This window comes from Corvus hawaiiensis, chromosome 6, assembly GCF_020740725.1.
Source record: "Corvus hawaiiensis isolate bCorHaw1 chromosome 6, bCorHaw1.pri.cur, whole genome shotgun sequence".
NCBI classification, from domain to species: Eukaryota; Metazoa; Chordata; class Aves; order Passeriformes; family Corvidae; genus Corvus; species Corvus hawaiiensis.
In genome coordinates, this window is record NC_063218.1 from 33,793,901 (window position 1) to 33,815,231 (window position 21,331).

Consider the following 21,331-nt stretch of genomic DNA (forward strand, 5'->3'; position numbering starts at 1 on the left):
AAAATGGGCAGCACTGTCTGTGAGCTCACTGCAACATGACCTTCAGTTCTGCCTACCTTACATCCCATTTACACTGGACTGAGATACTCACTTTAGAAAAAACCTGTTTATCTTCTCTGAAGAGAAACAAGATGTGCTTTCTAAATTGGAGTTTAAAAAACCAAAATTTAAAAATCCTGTTTTCCTTGTCAGTGGGAACTGAGGGGAAAGAGTTGTGCTTTCTAAGTAACCTTTCCAGCTTGCTAGATTTTTAAATCTGTTGGTATTTTTTTTTTAATTGTCATGTCCCATACTGCCCTTTTTTTTTCTTAATATTTTGTGGTGCTAGAGGGAAAATGCACGAAAAATGAGGCTTTGAGCATTAACTAGGCATTCTTCTTACTGCCTTGGTACAAACTATATTATTGCTACGTGGTGTTGCCACAAAAGCGTTCTCAAAGGGCATACATATTGCAATGTGCTGCTTGTCCATGCTGGGGTATCAGAGAAGTTCATGTGTACCCAACTCTGATAGTAAAGCAAAGCCAAAAAAGGTAAATAACTTTCAGTCTTTACAGAATGTTGGAAAATACTTGAATGCGCAAAATGAAGAAAAGATATTTTTAATGGTTTTCTCACATTGTCTTTTCAGCAGCTGTGTATGACAGCCTTGCATGGCTTGAAGTTGTGATAATATCAGTTTCCTGTTTGAACAGCTCTTCCAACTGTGCCCCTTCACTAAAATAGTGATTTGACTTCCATTAAACACAAAGATGGGTACTCAGGGTACAAAGCAAAGTATTTTAAAACTCTATCACCGTGTGATCTCCATGCCATAATAATTCTGTGAAGGAAAAAGTACTGAAGAGTGAACCACACGTGCTCTAAGGAAGGAAGGAGTGCAATGCAGGGATTACAATTAGTATAATCTGTGAAAGCTGTTTTGGTGTGTTAATAGGGGAGCATTGTTTCTGTCAGTAACTTAGGCAGAAGTTTGTTAAATTTCTTCAGTAGCTACCAGAGCATTTCTAATTAGAGCTGGAATGTGCTGGTGGGCAAGAGTCTGAGTTGGTTGTGAGTGCCTGAAAAAAATGGCCGAGATGGTGAGGATGATAGCAAAGCAGGTTCAGGTAAATGCATTTCAATCACTTGTCATCCTGGCAGATAAAATCAGGCTCTCCCAATTTGTTCTCCTGAGCATATTTCAACCAAGAATAAATAAAAGACACAAGGCAAACCTGGTCGATCCTTCTCATGCATTGCAGAAACGGGAAGGAGGAGGTATCAGATGGGTGCCTGTTAATGAGGGAGTGCTGGGGCGCTGCTGTGCAGCATCACTTAAAGATCTTTAGGAGTTGCTGAGCTTAATGCTTTGTGTCTCAACCTGGCTCTTTTTCTATTTCTGGAACTGTCTTTGCTTACTGAGTGCTTAAAATAAGGGCTTTTTGTGACTGTCTTTGTTAAGTTGCTAAATCCAGGCAGCACATTCCTGCTGTTCATTAGCTACTGTGCTGTTTGCTGAACTGTAATCACAAGGCCAACATCTCCCCTTGCACTAAGCATAGTCAATGGAAGGGAAGAGGACAGGTATACCTGTGGACAGGACTTGGCCTGATATGTTAGTTGTAAGGATCTCAGTTTGACTTTCCTACCTCAAATTGATTTTCTAAGATTGACAGCTTGGAAACAGTAAGGACTCATTAATGCAAAAATCCAACCCAAACAGTTATAGTGGCTCAGGTCAGGCACAGAGTCTGGTAACACACAGCCCGGTATCCTGTTTCTGATGAGGGGAAATAGTGGTTTCTAAAGAAGTGGTGCCCTTGGGGCTGTTGTGGTTTGTCTGGTTTTTAGTACAGTGACAATTTCTTGCTGTCTTCTCTCTGATTTTGGCCCACAGGATTTTTTTTAGGTGCAGTGGAGCTGGTGTGTTCTTCATAGCAGAATCTGCACTTTGATTTTCAAGAGTCTAGGCAATGAAACAACTGTTTCCAAATACTTGCACCTTTCTACAGTTAATTTTTAAATTGCTGTTATGTCAGAATACTATTGAATGCTTGTTGTCTTTCACTTTTATCTAGAAATGTTTCATCATGCTTTATTTTGATGTGGTTTGTTTTCATCATATTTCCTAATCCACTAAAGGAACTAAATATTTAATGAGAGTGCTACACTGGAGGGCAAAGTCCTAAGAAGCTGCTTTGAAAACTGTGGTGTCTGTAATGCCCCAATGCTGTGTGTGACATGATGATACACGTTGGGCATGGCAGAGCATGGGATGGGGTTTTCCTTTGGGCAGGTTCCCTTAGTCTCAGCTGTGTGGCTTCTTGAAGGACTGAACGGGAGGTACCAGCAGGGTCTGCCAGCTGAAAGAGCACAGCCTGCACTCAGAACTGTGGAGGCTGCTCCTCCCTCCCCTGTAACCCTGAGTAGCATCCTGTGATCTTGAAGCCGGCTCTTCCTGGCCATTCTATTTCAAATTCTACAGCATATAAAGTATTTGGGGGTCACTTCAAAGGGAAGAAAATGTGAAGCACTTAACTGTCCTTTTTCTGTTGTACTACTACACTGACATGTGGAAAACACTCTGAAGGGAATCTGAGGAAATGGGTACTCTTCAGTAGTTTTAAGTCCCACAGAAGATTTGATGTAGAGCTCCCTAAGTTTATACAGATCGAAGCATGTCCTTTCCCACCGGAAGCGTTCAATGCCAGAACTTGCATTCCCAGCCCATGCATGAATAGGACAGCCCGGGTCCACTGACTCATTTTACACGACCTGACCATGAAAGATCTGTGTTTACTCAGCCTCGGGAGCAATACAGGGGCAGTTTTTCAGCCTCGATTAACTACAGAATGAGACAGGGAGGAAGGGGTGTGTGTATGATAAATATCTGAAGTATTGAAGAAACACTTTGAGTTGAGGTATTGCAGGAAGTGAAGGCTCTATATAAGTAGTTAATACGAAACCTGTTATTTAATGACCAGCTGAAGCAAGATTTGTTTCACCTTTCACCAGCAGTTTGACAATAGAATTCGTTGTTGCTAATGTTAATTTTGCGAAGATACGTCTGCGGGGTCGTGGGTGGTCTGCATGCTGGAGAAAAGGAGCTTGTCAGATCTTCAGCAAGGACTGCTTATGGAGCAATTCTGAGATCACTGTCTGAGCGAGAGCCCCCTGCAAGCTTCTACCTGTCCTCCCTAGCATGAAATAGCACCTTGAATAAATTGCCTGCAGTAACAAGCTGAACAATGTGAAGTCAAACCTCAAATACCAAGTGGTGGAACACTGTATTCCTGAAGCTGGTTATATAAAGAGTGCATGTCCAGGAAATGCATGCAGCAGTAATATCTCTTGTGTACCTGGTCTCAAGTTTTCTTTTTTTTTTTTTCCCTCTTGTGTAATGTAATGTACAAAACTTGGTGAGGTGAAATTTATTTTCTTTTATTTTTCTGCTGAATTTATCAGAGTTTTTTTTCCAAGATTCATCTTCTGAATACAACTTTTATGTACAAATATATATGTGTGTGTGTATATATATATATGTAGGTTACGGGGGTTCTGGGGTCCAGTCGGGACGGCCGGACGTAGACGGTGACGGATGGAGACGAGAGATCTCTATAGGCAGGTCTTGGGACACAGCTGGTTTATTGTAAAGGGCGTGGGTATTGGGGCACTGCTCAGAGCTGGTAGACTCAGCTCTGAGCAGGCCCAAGAGAGCAAGAGAGTGAACGGGTGAGAGAGAGAGAGAGAGAGAGAGTAGGAGCAAGAGTAGAAGTGGAAGAGAGGAATGAATAGAAGAGAGAAAGAATAGAAGTGAGAATGAGAATGAGAATGTGAATGTGAATGTCTGAAGTCCTGGTTACAATACAATAAATCATCTTCTGCACTGAATATTCTAATTGTCACTAACCAATCTAATACAAGATACAAATCCTATAGCATTTACATACAGCCTATAAGAGTTCTTATATTACCATAGAGTGTTACATCTTAACTTCTAAAAACTACTCTTTGGACCCCTTCTGCTGAGCTAGTAGGGTCTGCTCTGACCCTTGGACCTGTTTGCAAGCAGAGGGTATTGTTCCATCAAGAGGGGATTACTTCAGTCGGCCATACCATTGTTTTCTAGTTGTTCAGTAACTAAGACCTGGTATTTCAAAAGTGGCTTTCATTTCGATGTTGCCTGTAGTTTTCATATTCCCAAAATCTTTTGTCAGGCAATCATATTTCCAAGGCTTTCCTGTTTCATCTTCCCCAACATATATATATATGCATATATATATATATGCAGAGATGGAGATTATTTTTTCAATTAACAAAAATATATTTGGTTAAGTTCTGCTTTATTTTAAGGCTACAGTAATACTAAAAAAAATTACAAAATTTTCCATTGGTAACTCAAAATATTACATACCAGCAGCAAAAAGTGTTCTGTTACTGTACTGACTTTAGGTGGACTGAAGAACAAACATACTGGGATATGACTTACTGAGCCGGTTGCCTCGATGCTGCCTGCCTTTTCCCAAGAGGCAAAAGGTCTGCAGTAGAAGCTACATAGGTAACTTCTGCTTTTGAAATCTCAGCCAGCATGTTTTCTCTTTATACAGAATCAACTTTTCTAATTTCCAGCATTGTTTAGTCACCCATTGTATTCTCACAGCCTCTGCAGGACTCTTCTCTGGGTTGTCTCCAGTACAGTGCTGGTTTCAATTCTTCAGTGTCTTGCTATTCCTAGCTAAAAGTTATAAAAATGTATAAAGAAATTATTTGTTTGTTCCTTTTCCTTGGTGCATGAAAGTGTGCCCCATGATATTTTAGTCACTTTGTCTTACTGACCTCTGGACTCTTTACATAGCAACGAGTGCTTTTGTTTATTTGCTATACTCTACCCTGTATTTCTTATCACAGCTCATAACTCTGCCCACATATATCACCTTAATTTTAGTGAGAGTCATGGAATGCTGACAGAATAGCAAAGGCTATTACTTCTGAACAGCAGCACTCTGAATTATTAATACTGGTTTACTTCATCAGGACAAGATTTGATAAATCTATCAAAAGAGATTTGTCATGGCAGCTGAAGTCTTTAAAAATACAATAAACATCTGAGATTGTATTTAGACACAAAAGACACTCTGTTTCAGAGGCATTCAGGAGGTACAAGAGGTCACTGCAATGTTCATGGATCAGGCTGCTTTACTAAAAGCCTGCTTACGTAGAGATTTAAGATATTAGGTTGAGAATCTGGGTTTATATACTGAGGGGTCACTGAAAGTAGAGTGGACTTGTAGGTGCTTTGGAGCTTATTTAGGAAAATAAATTTTTAGCAAAAGAAGTTACTTTAAGATTTGTAAAAGTCACCTTGTAATCACAATATCCTATGTGTTACAAGCTGTGCTGATCTCTAGAACTTCTGAGAGATGTGTTTGTTAGATGAGAAATTTTAAGTGGTAGTTGTTTAGTCTGAAGTTTTGAGGAATGTGGTTTTAAAATTCTGCTTCCCCCTCCCATGCAATACCTGATTTGTCATTTTCTAGCTGCTTATATTGGCCAGCTCACTCGGTGGTGGTTTTTTGCTCTACTAAATTCTGTGAAAATCTTTCAAGATCCTTTTTAGACATCCCTTTGTTTTACTTCCCCGAGGGCAGGTAATATATCAGAGCCAGCTCGCTGTTTAACTAATGTCTCACAGGTAGGGAGGGAGGAAAAAAAAAACAGGGAAGGGAGAGTGCGTCACATTGGAGGAGGAGGGGAGCAAAGAAAAATGAACTTTCTTAAACAAATCATGTGCAGACGGACAGACTGCCAGGGCTCAGGCAATTCTCTGCGGGGGCTCTGCTCTTTTCCCTGCTGGCTATGATGGAGGAAGAAGCTGGAGTGCTGAAGGAGGGCTTCCTCGTCAAACGGGTGAGTGCTCTGGTTCCCCCCCGTGCTGCTCTGCTCAAACGTGGAAGCAGCTCCTGAGCAGGGACTGCAGCGAGCCAGGGCTCTGGCAAGGCAGCCTGTTGGGTGCTGGGTCGGAGGGGCTCCTGCCTGCTCCTGGGAAAGGAGCTCCTCCAGGTTTGTGGAGATGCCTGCTAGGGAAGCTGCATGAACTGCAGCTATTCGCTACCCACCCGCAAGTTTCCCCGTGCTGGCATTTCTGTAGAGGAAGGTGAATTAGCCATCAGGATGACTCAGGGCTTAGAAAGCCAATATGTCTGCACCTCGCACACACCCCTGCAAGGAGCACGTCCGAGGCAGCAGTGGGGGTGAGCAGCGGAGGATGGCGAGGCAGAAGAAGTTCTGACAGTCGGTTAAGATAGCTTGTGCATTTTTCAGTGACCTGTCTGTGCAGGGTTTCCCATTTCATATGAAAGAATGGAGAACAGATTATTCTTTTTAAAGGGGATCAGGGCAATGCAAACTTAAAAATGTGCTTGAAATAACTTCTTTTTTCCATACTCCTCAAGCAGTGCTGTAAGAAAATTTTAGCCAAAATGTGGTGAAAAGAGCTGAAAGATTTCAACCTTCCCAGTACTTCTCCCTGTAGGACCAAGTCAGTCATTGCTGGAACACAAGGAGGCAATTTAGCAAGGGACATAAACTGCTTTTAGTATCAAGACCCTGTCTCAATGATTAATATGGTCCTTGATTTCACAGAGAAAAATGTGATTCAGAGGTTTGTTCAAAGCTTTGCCACGCCTTGGGAAATGCTTTTCTACAGTACGTGGCAGTGTTTCTGGTGCTAACATGAAGGTAATCCTGGTCAGGAGCTTTCCTGGCAGGACTCCCAGCCAGTTGGCCAGCCAGCCACTAGCCATATGAAGTTCTATGTGGAGCAAGGGCAGAGCAGTCCCAGCTCCCAGTCTCCTCCCTGGGCTACAGGTGTACTTTTTGCCTCTTTAGTGACTACTGAATTCAAATGGGAAGCCAAGGCACCGAGTGTGTGAGAGGAGCAGGTTATCGGCAGCACACAGAGCTGTGACTACCACAGTCTGTACAACATCACCCAGATACACAGCTTGATAGGAAGGAGACCACAAAGAGGATGACTAAAGGAAACTGAGGGACAAGGGAACCTGGGATTCACAGAGGAAAAAGGAGCAAGGTATAGGATCAGGTAAAGAAAATAGAGCTTTCTTGAGAAGAGAACAGAAGCAAAGGGATTATCTAATTGCATTATAAATGACAGAATTATGTACTGTAATGCATTATAAATATAAAATGAATGTGTGGAATTCAGGTAAAGATAAAGAAAAAAAGGTAAGGTGACCTCCTGAGAAAAGAGAACATTTTCTAGAAGGAAAGAATAGAGCCATAGCAAAGAACATACAGGAAAAATGGCCAAGTAACTTTACAACAGGTGAAAAAAATCACTGAGGAACGCAAAGGAAAGGAGAGAACAAACACAAGTTAGATAAATTGTATTTAGTATGGGCTAGAAGACATTGGATCTATAGTGCCCTGGATTTTAGAGACTCGTTACTCCACCTTTACTTGGAAATTGCTGGGTTTCCCCTTTATTTACAGAGAACTAATGAGCTTTAATTCATGTCACAACTGGACCTTACATGTTTCTTTCTTCTCACCATGCTCACCCTGTCCCAGGTGTCAGAGCTTTCTTTACCCCCTGCTTTGCCTGCTGGCTGTAACACTCCATCACCTGTAGAAACACAAGTCAGCTCTTTGCACAGCAAAGCTGGACCAGACACCATCAGACAGGACTGAGCCTGCCAGTGCCAGCCCTCACTGGCTTTGCTGTCCTTTAACCAGACTAAAGAGAGCTGGGGGCTGTTTACAGAGGGAAAATAGGAGGATTTGTCTGTATTGTCATATAATCCACGAGGCATTCAACAGCAGCCTTCATTCAGTCTTTTGTCTTTAAAAAGCATATTTCCTTTACAGGAAACAGGAGCACAGGGAATGTTTTAGCCCAGGAGATTGGAGGCAGGTACGATTGAAATGAACTTCTCATTAGCAGTAAGTGGGGGATGTAAGGAAAAGCGAATTCACCCAGCAAAGTGTTTGCAAAACCACTTGGCACCTAGAGCCACATCAAAATGAAAGAGAAAAAGACACCACCCAGGGTCACCAGAGAGGAGGAGCTAGTTGCTAAGAGCCTTCACACATTTCAGATTTAGCCCTTTTGCTGCCTGTGCTGTCAGCAGACAGGTGTGCAGCTACATCAGCTCTTTGGGATAATTCATGTGAGCTTTTACATGAAACAATTCTTGCCAGCAAAGAAGTTCTCCTGGCTGAAGAAAGAGCAAAGCACTTTTCTATTCCTCTATGATTTTATAGTGATAGAGCTGTGCTATTTTGTTACTTGAAATGTGTATTTCAGGGAGAACAGGACTCAGGATGACTTCTTGTGCTTCATTTCATACAAGAAGCCAAGAAGAAAATATGGTCATTTCTCAGTTCTTGTGTTAAAATAAGCTATGTGGATTTCTTGCCCTCCAGGGACATGTTGTTCGTAACTGGAAAGTGAGATGGTTCGTTCTGCTTCAGGATAAGCTGCTGTATTACAAAATTGAAGGAGGCAAGAAGGAGCCTTCTCCAAAGGGCAGGATCCTTTTGGATGGCTGCACTATTACTTGTCCATGCCTGGAATATGAGAACAGACCGGTATGACTGGGAAAAAAATCTCTTCTCTATGTCACTCACTTTCTGACTTCTTCCTATCTTCTTCTCTCCTCCTGGCTTCTTTGATTACTGCAGCCATACCACCGCGGTGTTTCCGGAATTAGGACCAGCCAAAAGCAAGCTGCCGCTAGCAGTGTAACCAGGACAAGCACTGAACTCCCTCATTTTGTCTTTGTTCTTCCCTGTGCCCAAATGTGAGTCACAGCTATTAACAAAAAAACCCCAACCCCAACCACTACTCCTGTGCACATAGTGAGGAGAAGAAATGCAAATGCATCAGCCCAACAGTGTGTGGAGAGAGGACATGAACAGCTCAATAAAATCTGAGGAGGGTAGAGAAAAAGGGAAGCATTATCTGTGGTAGTTGTCTTAAATCCTGGGTATCCATGGGGTGCTCCCAGGCAGCCAGATCAGGCTCCTTTTTCCTTCACCAATGGAATACTGCTGCTGTAGAAACTTTCCAGCAAGACGACTCTGGAAGAAAAAGTGCCTCCTCTGTTTCTCTGCTCACCCATGGGCAGCAGCAATGCAGATTTCCCATGTGTGGGGCCACAATGGAAATTACTTTGGGAATTGCTGACTATTTCAGTACTTCTCATGGCAGAAAGAGCCAAATGAAGAGTTTGCAGTTGTCGAGATCTGGATGTGAAAATCTCTACAGTCAGCAGCACACTCCTGTGTAATCCAGTATCTGTGTGGTCTGCTCTCTTCTAAGTACCAGGAGCTCCATGCATGCAGACCATGTTTATCTGAAAACCTAGGGATTTGAGGGGGATAGAAGCCAAAAAAAAAACAAAACCAAAACAACCCAGAGTTGTGCCCACCATCCTTCTGAACAAGAATTGCTCTGAACTGCTCAGGTGGGATACACTATCAGAGTTATCTGTGTCACTTGGGCCAGTGCGAAAAAAAAGCAAAATGCAAGAGTAGGGAAATTGCTAAATGATGTTATTGCTTTGTACTTCTTTCTCCACAGCTACTCATCAAACTAAAGACAAAAACCAATACAGACTATTTCCTTGAATGTTGCTCCAGGGAGGAACGTGATTCTTGGGCTTTGGACATCACTGGAGCTATTCATGCTGGTCACCCAGTACAGGTACAAGAACTTCACAGAATGAAGAACTCTTTCAAACTGCTAGAAAATATCAGCCTCCAGTAAGTGTATATGATTTCTCATTCTGTTGTTGCTGTAGTTTGCAAAGTGCCTGAGTCGATGGATGGGGAGGATCAACGGAAGCTCCTTTCTTCACAGATCTGCTCCTGTGTGGCCAGGAACCTCTAAACTGGCTGTGCTGTCCTAGGTTTGCACATACTTTTGCCAGGGAACGCACTTTTTCCTGACCATTACATTTTGGGAGTATGTGGGTTCTGCACAGGCACCTCACTGCTGGCTTGAAGACCTTCCTAGTCAGCTGAAGATGCTCTCACTGGGGAGATGTATTACCTCAAAAGATGTAACATCAGGGAAGCAGTGGGTAGTGACTTTGTGCCTTGTTCGTTTTCAACCAACAATTGCAATCCAGACTAGGATTTTTAGGGTGTGTCATCTTAAATAAGAGGAATCAGAGAACAGATTAAGAAACAGAAGAATTACATTAATTTGATTTGTGTTGAGCAGGTAAGTCAGGCTGACTATAGATCAGCTTGAAGTGCTTTAAATTGAAAGATACTTTGTGAGGCACCTTGTTTAGTGCTGCTATTGGGAGAATAAAGTTTTCCTGGAATGTACTTAGGACTGCTTCTGGGGCAGTACCTAGAATAATTCCCATCTTTATGTGGGTAATCATGAGGACATCCCAGGCACTGACAGAAGTATGCAGGAATTTCTGCCTGTCTTTCTCATCTGCTGATACTGTGCTGTGCTCTCGTTTGCAGTGACATAGTGGAGAGAATGTATGACAGCAGTACTGGAATTAAGCTGACCCGCAATTTGGATCAAGGCAGCAGATATAAAGAGACCTTCACAGGTACACCTACTGCAGACAAAGAGCCACCTCACATCTGATATGCCTCATTGCAGGGACAAAGGAGCTACTGTACTGCCTTCATAGTGGGATAAATTGTGGGATAACCCAGTGGAGCCTGGCAGTGCAGCCAAGCTCTCCAAAACTTTTCCTTCTTGCTCTTTGGACATATGGAAGTACACTTAGAACCCCACACTTTTGGTCAACTCAGCACTTCTCTGACAATCTTTGGGATGGTGCCAAAATGTTTCAACAAGTGAAAACCTGTGTGGCAGGAGACCATTTGCCTTTCCTCAGAAGAGCACACTGTCTTGGTATGAGAGCTGCCTTTCTTCCTGCAGGTTCTGCCCTGGTGGACTGGCTCATCTCCAACAGCTTTGCTGTGTCACGATTTGAGGCTGTCACCTTGGCATCCATGCTGATGGATGAGAACTTCATCAGGCCTGTGGGGGTCCGCAGCACGGAGGCCATGCGCTCCAGCGACCCCTCTGAGAAGTTCCTCGATGACTCCACCGCACTGTACATGTTTGTAAGTGATGCAGCTGCTGACAGAGGCACCTCCTCTGGCCCTTGTCACACACTTGATTTGGGGTAGTGAGGAGGGGACACACACAGCCTGCAACCAAAGGCAAGTGTGCAGGCTGAGAAAGCAAATGCAGAAGGAGCAGCTCTAGGCTTTTAGTAGTACTAACACTGGCACTTTTGCTGGAGCCAAATAGCTACATGGATATGGAGGGATCTACAAATTACATAATTAGGCATTAAAAGAGGTGTGTCCCTGGAGTGCAGTGCTGTGTCTGCATGTATTGGAGGCAGTGCTGTAGTTATGCTACAGCTCAAGGCCACAGTGCTTCTACCCAGCATGTGCAGCTTTACAGCTGTAATTTGTTGCCTGTGAATCTTGGTCCTACAAGGCTGTGCAACAGAGCTATGGAGTAGAATTTACTCAGGAAATATAAGCTAAAAACAGCTAAGGAAAATAAAAGGGAAAATAAAATGCAGAATTTTGTACTTAAAACTCTGTTTAGATTAAAAACAAAAGTGGAAATGTCTTTTCCCTATTTGCAGGCTGAGAGCAGTAAGAAAAATACCAGTTCCAAGGAAGAGGTACATTTTAACATCTCTGAATTAAGTGGCAAAATTGTGAAGCAAGGATTCTTAGTGAAACAGGTAAGCAAAGTCTTGGAACCTGCCCAAGGAAACAAGAAAAATTACAGCTCTTAGGGTTTCTTAGAGAGTAAATGTTGTCTTATATGATCATGGCTGGAGAGTTGTGCCCAGCACAACTTGCCCGTCAGTACTTGAGGTCTTGCAGTTAAGAGTATCCAGTTACAAAGAAGTGAACTGTGGAACTTGCTCAGGCAGGATTAATTGGATGTTCTGTACATATTGAGCATATACTGAAAGGTACAAAACAGTATCAAAAGCCGAAGTCCCACACAAACTCCAAATCCTACCAGAGGTGTTACATTCACTTCCAAGCAGAGCCACTGTTCCTTTGGTTCAACCTATCCCATCCAGGTAGAGTGAACAGTGATGATGTTTTGCTGGCCACAGACGAATTTCAAAGCTGAGTAGCTTGACCTTTGTATGAAGTGGACATTTATCTGTGGACATGTGGGTGCTTTGGTGGTGGTGAAATCTTGGTTTTGGGCACAATTACCTGTTGGCAGCAACTGTTTCCAAGATCTGACCCTTGGTCTGCAAGGTGTAGTTTCCAATGCTTACTATGAACAAGACGAGGGTCAGTCATGCTCTTTCAGAGCATAATACAGCCACCTGCAAATGGAACCCTACCTGCACTGCATGGCCACACTCTTACTCTGGAGCCTTGTACCCAGAGCCCCAAGTTTAGCGTTGTGCAAACTGGATCATCAGATGCTTCCCAACCCTCCCTCCTCCAGCTGCCAGGGCACCATGAGGGTTGGCAGGGCGCTGTGGGATCCCCACAGGCTGGTAGGGCAGCCTCCCATCACCACAGGGCACGAGAGCTGCCCAGGAGCTTCTGCCTGTGCTCAGCAGCAGCCAGGGACAGCCCCCAGCAGCCCCAGCACCAAACCTCCAGGGGAGGGGATGCTCACAGGGCCTGGCACAGGCCTGTCAGCAATGAGAGGGCTGCGATGAAAGAGTAAAGAGCTCCAAAAGGACCTGACATAAGCCCCTCAGAGCACACACAGCATGGGCTTTTAATCTGAAACCCATATTTAATCTGAAATTAAAAGCAGGAATCAGGGATATAACCATTTGTTCCTGTCACTCTGCTTTCTTAGTTCTCAGCACAGGAAAGGAAGAGACAATGGAATTATCAATGTATGAAGAAGAAAGATAAGCAGAAGATGATGGGAATTACCAAGATGTTAGGAAATACTTTTCCTTTTTGGGTCCAAACCCTCTTTTTTGGTATCTATTTATGTCTCCCCTACAGCCTATAGGAAAACGGTCATTTCAGGAGGTAGTAATTTTAATTCTTCCATCTTGCCAGGGGCACAAGAGGAAAAACTGGAAGGTGAGAAAATTTGTTTTGAGAGCTGATCCTGCTTTTTTGCACTACTATGATCCCACCAAGGTACGTGAGTGGGAAGTTACCCTCCCCAGAAATCCTTTTAGAGACATAAACATTATAAAGAAGATACAATTATGCTGTAAATGTTTCTATCACCCTGGGTTCCTCTATCCATTTCCTGGGGAATTAGACCTCTCTGGCCTTACCCTAAGAGGTTGTCCTTGTAGGATTTTGTATCCCTGCATCTTCTGTCTTGTCTTTTTCCTGTGAGATTCCTTTTCCTTAGCCGAGTGGCAGCAGTCTTCTTGGGATTGGTCTTTTGCTGTACCCTCACAGTCTGGGACCATGGTCCTGCAGGGTTTCTTTCTGGGTTGTGATCTTTCTGGGCGGAAATCCCACCACTTGAGGATCATACTGGCACTGGGATTTTTTAGATTCTTATTCCAGCATTGAATAGCGTCTCCTTAATGCCAAAGTATTTATAGGAATTTCTACTACTCAGTTTTAAACTTTCTCATAGAACAGTAGAACTTATCTTCATGAATATAATAATCAATGTGAGCAAGTCAGATACTTATGGTAGCACAAAGCCCAACAGGATTGCAAGAACATGTATAGAAATGCTTTATGTGACTTTTAAAGAAGACAAAAGCAACATCCCAGTGAAAAGAGCTTATGGAGCTAATTCATTTTTTGTTTCCTCTTCCTTCATGGATTTTTTTCACTGCAACTTATTCTCGTAATGCTATAAGCTGAAACTGCAGAACCTGAAGGCAAGAAACAAGAGTGCTAGCCAACTACGGAAAACAGTCAGATTTTTCCCATATAGTCTCAGTGAAAAGCAGCAAGCTAAATACTTACAGAAATATATACAATTCAACATATTGCTGTTGATAAAACCATACATACGTTTGAAATGTGATTGCCTACCCTTGTGCTTTTAACTGATTTATACCACGCCCAGCTACATCAGAGAAACATCTGAGACTGAAACAATACAGTAATGCATTTAACTACATGTTCTAATTGATTTATCTTGTGACATGCCTGGAAAAACTGGCATTATGTCTCCAACTTCATAAAAGTAATGCACGTGCTCTGGGAAATTATTTTAATGATGATATTTTCCAGCTAAGCCTTGTTTCCTTTTTCTTTGCAGGAAGAAAACAAACCAGTAGGTGGATTCTCTCTTCGTGGCTGTCTTGTCTCAGCTCTGGAGGACAATGGAGTCCCAGCAGGTGAGAACGAGCCTCTAAATGTCCATACATTTATATTTATGCCGTAGCAATACAGTCTTTGGGTGTGGGTTTGTATGTATGGTTGCTTGTATGCACAAGTGGGCTGACCTTTCATTTCCCTTTGCAAGCAAGGGCAGAGGCACGTCCCAAATCCCTGTACTGCTGGGTTGTCCACACCAAAGGGGATTTTTTTTTTAAGCGTTATTTCCACATATCTTGGGTGTTCCCTTTATATGGGCTTTTCTTAGTCATATGACCTCTGAGACAGTCCTAGGACTGAATAATATTCCAGAGTTAACAGACAAATAGAAAACACCTTCTTTTTGGGCGTTTTTTATCTCAAAGTCTTGAGGCATCCTCTGATGCCATTCCTTTTCTGTGTCCTCTCTACTTACGCTGTTACCTTTTCCTTCCTGAAAAGAACCCAAATGTAGGGGAGATATAAAGACAGCAATAAAAAACCAGTTCTGCTGGAGCATGGGCTTAGTTCAGACATTTGTCTAGAACCTCAGCCTCACAGATAAGTGTTTCTGTTGTTCAAGGAATATGTTTTATGACAGTAAGTACAATGTGTAGATATAAAATACAGAACATCTTTCTAAAGAGAAGGTCTGAAAATGTTTTGGTCTGGGGGCAGGGGGACATGATGAACAACAGAGATCCTTGCTAAGAGGAACCCAGCTATGGGCAGGAGAAAATCTGATCTACTGTGCAAACTGGTAGGGGTTCATCATTCCAGTGTATAACTCAAATAATAGTCTTCACCTAAACAGAGACTATTTTAGGTATGTTGTAGAGTGCACAGTAGTTCATACAATCTATGGCAGGAATGTGTGTATCTTTATTTTCATAGAACCACAGAATCACCAAATGGTTTGGGTTGGAAAGGACCCCAATGATCACCAAGCTCCAACCCCCCTGCCATGGACAGGGTCAACTTCCACTTAAGCTGTTTGCTCAAAGCCCTATCCAAACTGGCCTTGAACACTTCCAGGGGTTTTGAAGAGGGAAATCAAAGACTCAAGAGCTTTAGATGTCTTACTCATAATAAAAAGGAAAGATTTGATTCCCTAATTCACGAAATTCAAATTCTTCCATATGAAGCTTCGTATCTGCCAGAAAGATTTTCTCTGTGCACCCTCCTCATCTGTCGGGTTTTTTTTTCTCTGCAGGAGTGAAGGGCAATGTGCAAGGCAACCTCTTCAAAATCATCACCAAAAATGACATTCATTATTACATCCAGGCCAGCTCCAAGGCAGAGCGAGTGCAGTGGATTGAGGCAATCAAACCACTGACATGAGTAATGTGGACTTCATGTCAAATGACAAACTATTTGTGACCAAGCTTCCTGCTCTCATTGTCTGGGAGTGTTGTTTTTCCCTTTATAGTCTATTTTCATTATTTGAATCACCATAACACCTACCAATTCCTGGCAGACCATGTAGACCAAATCATGTAGATCCAGAATAATTCCCCCACCTTGAATTTACCATCTAACCAAGAGATCAAAACAGGTGGATACAGACAAGCAGGGCTTTACAAAGAAACTACGAGATATTCCAAGATGGAAGAAAAGGATCTTTTGTACAAGTATTCAGTCTATGTCTGACAGATCCAGGTTGTGCTTTATCTTAAAGCAGATTTGTCTTGCTCCTTTCCCCTTTATAAAGGGGCTCATAAACTTAATTTGTTAAGACTGAAACAGCTAAGTAATGAAAGGTGCTGGTGTCTGAGAATGCCTTTCTTGGTATATGACACGAATCTTGTGCTAAGCCACAATCCAGCTGCCAGGATAATATACACTGCAAAACAAACAAGGGGTCTGTCTGTCCATCCATCTGCTCTACTATTTAGTTCTCTGTTAGACTGGAAAAGAACAAAGAGTCTTCCTCTCCACCATACAGCTTACTCTTCTGTTGGTAATGCCCCACAGCAGAACAGGATCCTGAGTATCAAATCAGACCAGTGGAAATTCCAGACAATTTCTGGTGCTGAATATACTGGAAGAAATCACTCAGCCATAAAAGCAAGACTTTTCCTTCTGATTATTACTGTAAGTCCATTTATGTTGGAGCACCATTTGGACAGAGAACTATAGTAGCAGTCCTCACTATTGCTTTTTCTATCTTAAGTCATTATTTTTCCATTATTTGTCTACTAACCTTGTCTTTGAAATCATTAAATATAAAAGAAAAACCCAAACCAGTGCATTTGAATATCCCGTGCTTTTCAGAGACATGATTCTTCTCAGAGGGCAGGTTTGAGTATATGAAAAATAATGGTTTCATTCACTGTAATTTTAGATTTATATATAAACTGAGACACCAGAGGGTAAAATGTAATGTAGGAAATTATTCAAACACATGATCGGCCTGCTGATACACTATTTTCATAAAATTGCTTGTTTTATGAGTACCTGTATGTGACAGCCAGACTCTGCAGAGCCTTCAAAAATGCAGCATGCTATATATCTTCCCTGAAGTCATGGAGGAATTTGATAATCTGCTATCCACAGATTCATCTCTGTACAGATGTTTTGTTCTCCAAGTTGTGTACTGAAAAGAAGTCTCTTCATCGCCAAAGGCAGAATATGATACATGCTTGTTTATTTATTAGAATAGCCATGTATTTAGGATTTCACTCAAAAGCTACAGCAATGAAATAACAGTACACTTAAATGCATTCAAATATTTAAGAGTGCTGGTAAAGAAGTTTGCAAGCAAAGGTGCAGTTTTAATTAGATGCAAGAACAGGAATAGGCAGTGCAGTTTAAGCTACAGATACCATTTCCTAGGGCTGGTCCAGAGAAGACTGTGAAATCCACAGCTGTTGAAGCTTTTCAATTCCGGAAAAGCTGCCTGGAAGAGACAAGGATGGTGGTAAGGCATTTATTGCTCTCTGCTGGGAAGCACAGATGGTTTTGTGCTGAGCAGAGCTTCCAGGAAAAGCAATTCACTCCTGATAATGTGAGCCTTGCTGGGCCCATCAGACTCCCTTATTCATTTATAAGAAAATCTCCTGCTTCCATTTTCTCAGACCCACCACCTGCATAATGCTCAGTTCTAGTCACAAGGCTAACAACAGCCACCCACCACAGAGGACTGAGCTCTGCCACCTGGCATGCCTGAGGGGGTAAGGAGGCATAAGGATGTGAGATACCACGTAACATCATAAATCTTGCAGTTTTGAGAGGCCAGAAGTGTATCTCAGCAAATGCTTTGAGATTTATCCAGACCAGCCATAGCTCTGCAATTGCTGAGTGTGTATGGGGAAAAAAAGTGTGTATCTCGAACACATCAGTAAATTAAAAAGATAGAGTTCCCACTCTCCAGAATCAGCCGGGGGAAAAAGACAAAACATTTCTGAGACAAGAAAAAGTACATTTTCCTCTGTCCTCTGGTGATATCATGGTCTCCTTTTTTCAAGCCACTTTGGTAAGCTTGATGTCCCCTGAGATCCGCAAAGCTTTCACCAAGCTCAGAGGCTGAATGCGGTGAGTGAAGTCACAGAGCTGCCGTCCATCAAGCAAGACTCGTATTTGCTGGTGTTCACATAAGAGCTCCATCTGCAATGGAAAAGGACAGGGAAGGGTATTAAAGATCAGCAGCAGGGCTGATTTCAACAGCATGGACTTAGAACTAAATGTCATGGGGATAGCGAAGCACAAAGTCTACCAGTTCTTCTAAAATGCCCCTAATAAATAACCTACCCTCTTCTGAGATTATACTGCAAAGCTCCAGTGAGTACTCTCACTAAGATTAGAGAAAGGGATGCATCTTTCCCATCAGGGCTTGGACTGTTGCTGTCTGTGCCAAACCGTACTAGTTAACCTGGCAATGTCAGTAGTTAGCTGTTTGTGGTCATATACATAGCCTCTAGCCTTTCTCCCCTCCTTTTCTCTACCCTATTCATAGCACACTAACACTGACCTTGAATGTGTCACCTGCTGTAAATGGAAAGTAGGGAATAGTCTTCTCTTCTCTTCCCCATTTCCCAGCAATTCGTGCATTTCGGGTGATGGATTTCTCACTGAAGTTAACTGTAAATAACAGTCCAACATCTTTGTTTGCATCCACTGGATCACAGAGCAGAGTCACTGAAAAGCTGAAAAAAAGACCAATTAAATTACTGAACTTTCAGAAATGTAAAGGACATGATGAACATGGCAGAAGCTTATAGAGACTATAGAGATAGCTGTTGGTTTCATGTCAGACTAAAACACAGGACTTTACAGGCTTAGAAGCTGGAGAAAGGGATGAGACAAGACACTGCTCATCTTTGTTTCCTGCCCCAGTGCCCAGCAGAATGCTAATGATTTCTGATGTTGCTTTCCCTCTCTCTTGACTGAAATCAAATCCTTCAACATGCACTCCTTTGTGTCTTAAAGGAGGTTATGGCATACTCTTCACCAGTAGAAGCAGTGGAGTTGATAGCTGTAGATGCAAAAAAAGTATAATGGTAAGCATAGTTGCTGTTATCCAGATAAAAGACAGCAATGAACCTCTACATCCTGTGCCAAAACCGTTTCTTAAATGGTGTTGATTCCAACCCCCCCACAGACAACCAAGATTCAGGTTGAGAATTGCACTTCTTCCTGGAGGAAAAATGTCACTTGTGTGTTCCCTTCAGTTCACATTAGATAAGGGCAAGAAGTAGAAAATCTTGTCAGGGCAGTCAGAAAGACCAAACGGTGAACTCTTCCCCGACCTTTTAATCTTAGTCTGAGTGCAGAAAAACTAAATAAAGCCATAAATTGTTAATCGGTTTGACTTTCTTCCTTCAAAGAGCACATACCTCCACGAAAGCTTCTGAATTTAGAAGACAGGTAGGAAGGAGCATGTACAACAGGGTGAAGCCCCCAGCAGTCCCTTCACTTACCTCTTGGGTTTGGAGTGTACCATGCCTATGACTGTGAGTTTCATGGTTGGTCTCAGGCCACCTTTAATTTCACCAACGTACTGCTCCACCTGCAGGGAACAGTGAAAATGGCTGCAGCGGGTCATGCTATGGGTAAACCAGCTATAACAGCTGCTTTGGTCACTTGATATACCTTGGGTTTACTTTTATGTGTACAAAAGAACTTGAAAGTATTTCCAGCCTAAAGTACTTTTTGTACTCTAATGACACAATAAATCTGGTTGCAGCACTCCAGTTGCTCTGGATGCAGCAGACGAGAGGCTTTGTGGCAGCATGATGTGTGGTGCAGACTCTGCTTGAACCTACTCTGCCACCTCAAACTTGCTACCAGATTTTGGTGTGCTAACTTGGCACCATCAGGCCTTACACCAGGCCAGGCAGCCTCTGTCCTCCACTGTAAAAGCAGCGTAGATGCTGCCCTGCCATGCATGTTGACCACATCCTCACAGGCAATCCCAGTAACACCTGTCCTGTTGTGACAGTGACTTCGAAAAGTCACACTTCTTCAGAGGCAGAAAATGGCTTCTTGGTGGATCTACTTTTGTCCTGTTCACAGAGACCTGTAGTTGCAAGCTCTACACAAAGTTATGTTTGCTTTTTCCAAACAATTCTCTAACAGCTTTGATGGTCAGTGGAGGAACTAATACATAGCTGACATGGAAAGAGAGACCTTGGAAACGATTGCTAGGGATGTTTTGAGGCTTCATTTTCAGAAATGGCTTTAAAATGTAAATGTCAGAATACTGCAGCATGTAATCACTCCCCATGCAGATTCACTTAGAAAGAAGCTGCTATGAAGTGCTAAATGTTATTAGCAACTTGCGTAACACTGATAATATTCCAAGGCAATGCATAACAGACCCTGTTTGAGATAAAAAGAGCTTTATCGTTCCAGTGTTCCAAGGTAAAAATTCAGACAGTTTTGCTAGAAGACCTGCACAATATATGCACACAAATTCAAGATTAAAAATGTTTTGCCTATACCTCATTTCCTAGTTTCAATATAGTAGTTGTATCTTCTGCTAAGATGACCTTATACAATTTATTTTCTCTGTTTGATACTCACACCCAGCTACCTTTAGAGCTTCACAGATATATTAATAAACTTATAATTCCTAACAAGGTCAATATTGGAAGAATAATTTTACAAGTACCTTCAAAAATGACAGCAGTAGTACTGATTGTTAATAATGTACATTTACTCTTGCAGGAGTGGGCAGGTGACTCCAGCAAGTATGTTTTGAACTTTGTAACAGAAGAAAAGCATCAAGCACTTGATATGTCTTACATAAGCAAATGGCTTGTCAAGTGAGGAGTCTGACTGTAGGGAGATACTTCAAACTGGATAAAGCAATTAGAGAGTGAGTAACAAGCATAAAAGATCTCAGGATAAATGAAGCTCATGCTCATGTCCCACTAAAGCTTCTTCCTCGCTTAGAGAAAAGATACAAAATACTACCCCAAACTGAAAGTGCACATTGAGAAATTGTTTGTGTAGAGGTGCACCATAGTAAGTACCATCAGTAAAGGCACAGGGTATCAGAACTGAATAGAACAAATGACAACCACATGGTCTCAACAGTTACAGCTCATCCAGCATGACTGGAGAAAATTCAGAGATGTGACTGCCCACACACCATTTATCTGTAGACACCTATTTAACTGTACAGGTGAAAAATACTCAGGAAGCTGTAGGAAGTAATGAAAGAAACTCCTGCAAGCTTCATGTGGAGTTTATTGGTGGGTCCCAGCACATGCACACAGGCACAGCTCCCATCCCGTATTTTGCGTTCAGGAGCCCAGGGGACTCACTTGGTCACTTACTTTGGCACACCTCTCCTCTGTCATCACCGCTCTCCCTCTTACACTTGCCTCGCCGCAGCAGTCCCCGGAGGAGTTTTTGTTTTGTGTGTCAGGACAAAAGCAAACAAAAACCCCGGAATAAAGGGAGGATGTTGAGGGGGGTCTTATCTCTGCCAAACACTGGCTGGACACCACCCAGCCCAGCAGCTGAGTCACGGCCCTCCGCGCCCCATCCCTCTGGCGGAGGCTCACAAACACCGCGGTGGGAGGGCAGGGGACGGCCGCAGCCCCGC

General features: G+C 42.6%; 2 protein-coding genes across 2 annotated transcripts; one reads left to right on the forward strand and one right to left on the reverse strand.

Annotated features, from left to right (window-relative positions):
• Positions 1–5,264: 5,264 nt before the first annotated feature.
• Positions 5,265–16,046, forward strand: PLEK2 (pleckstrin 2). The gene is made up of 9 exons (XM_048308209.1): positions 5,265–5,889; positions 8,428–8,592; positions 9,587–9,768; positions 10,489–10,580; positions 10,919–11,106; positions 11,646–11,747; positions 13,060–13,143; positions 14,240–14,318; positions 15,491–16,046. Exons 1-9 carry the CDS (start codon positions 5,839–5,841, stop codon positions 15,616–15,618), a joined length of 1,071 nt encoding a protein of 356 aa, XP_048164166.1. The 5' UTR covers positions 5,265–5,838; the 3' UTR covers positions 15,619–16,046.
• An 861-nt stretch (positions 16,047–16,907) lies between these two features.
• Positions 16,908–21,283, reverse strand: LOC125328032 (galectin-related protein A-like). The gene is made up of 5 exons (XM_048308210.1): positions 21,060–21,283; positions 19,197–19,285; positions 18,248–18,422; positions 17,700–17,883; positions 16,908–17,176 (listed from the first exon to the last, which is right to left on the reverse strand). Exons 1-4 carry the CDS (start codon positions 21,081–21,083, stop codon positions 17,740–17,742), a joined length of 432 nt encoding a protein of 143 aa, XP_048164167.1. The 5' UTR covers positions 21,084–21,283; the 3' UTR covers positions 16,908–17,176; positions 17,700–17,739.
• Between the last annotated feature and the right edge of the window lie 48 nt (positions 21,284–21,331).

Excerpts from the sequence above, each read along its gene's own strand:
- PLEK2 (XM_048308209.1), top strand. The coding sequence starts at position 5,839 with ATGATGGAGGAAGAAGCTGGAGTGCTGAAGGAGGGCTTCCTCGTCAAA. Across the intron at positions 8,593-9,586 it reads TGGAATATGAGAACAGACCG|CTACTCATCAAACTAAAGAC; the intron begins GTATGACTGGGA and ends CTTTCTCCACAG. Across the intron at positions 9,769-10,488 it reads CTAGAAAATATCAGCCTCCA|TGACATAGTGGAGAGAATGT; the intron begins GTAAGTGTATAT and ends TCTCGTTTGCAG.
- LOC125328032 (XM_048308210.1), bottom strand. The coding sequence starts at position 21,083 with ATGACAGAGGAGAGGTGTGCCAAA. Across the intron at positions 19,286-21,059 it reads CAGAGGAGAGGTGTGCCAAA|GTGGAGCAGTACGTTGGTGA; the intron begins GTAAGTGACCAA and ends TGTTCCCTGCAG. Across the intron at positions 17,884-18,247 it reads CAGCAGGTGACACATTCAAG|ATGGAGCTCTTATGTGAACA; the intron begins GTCAGTGTTAGT and ends TTTCCATTGCAG.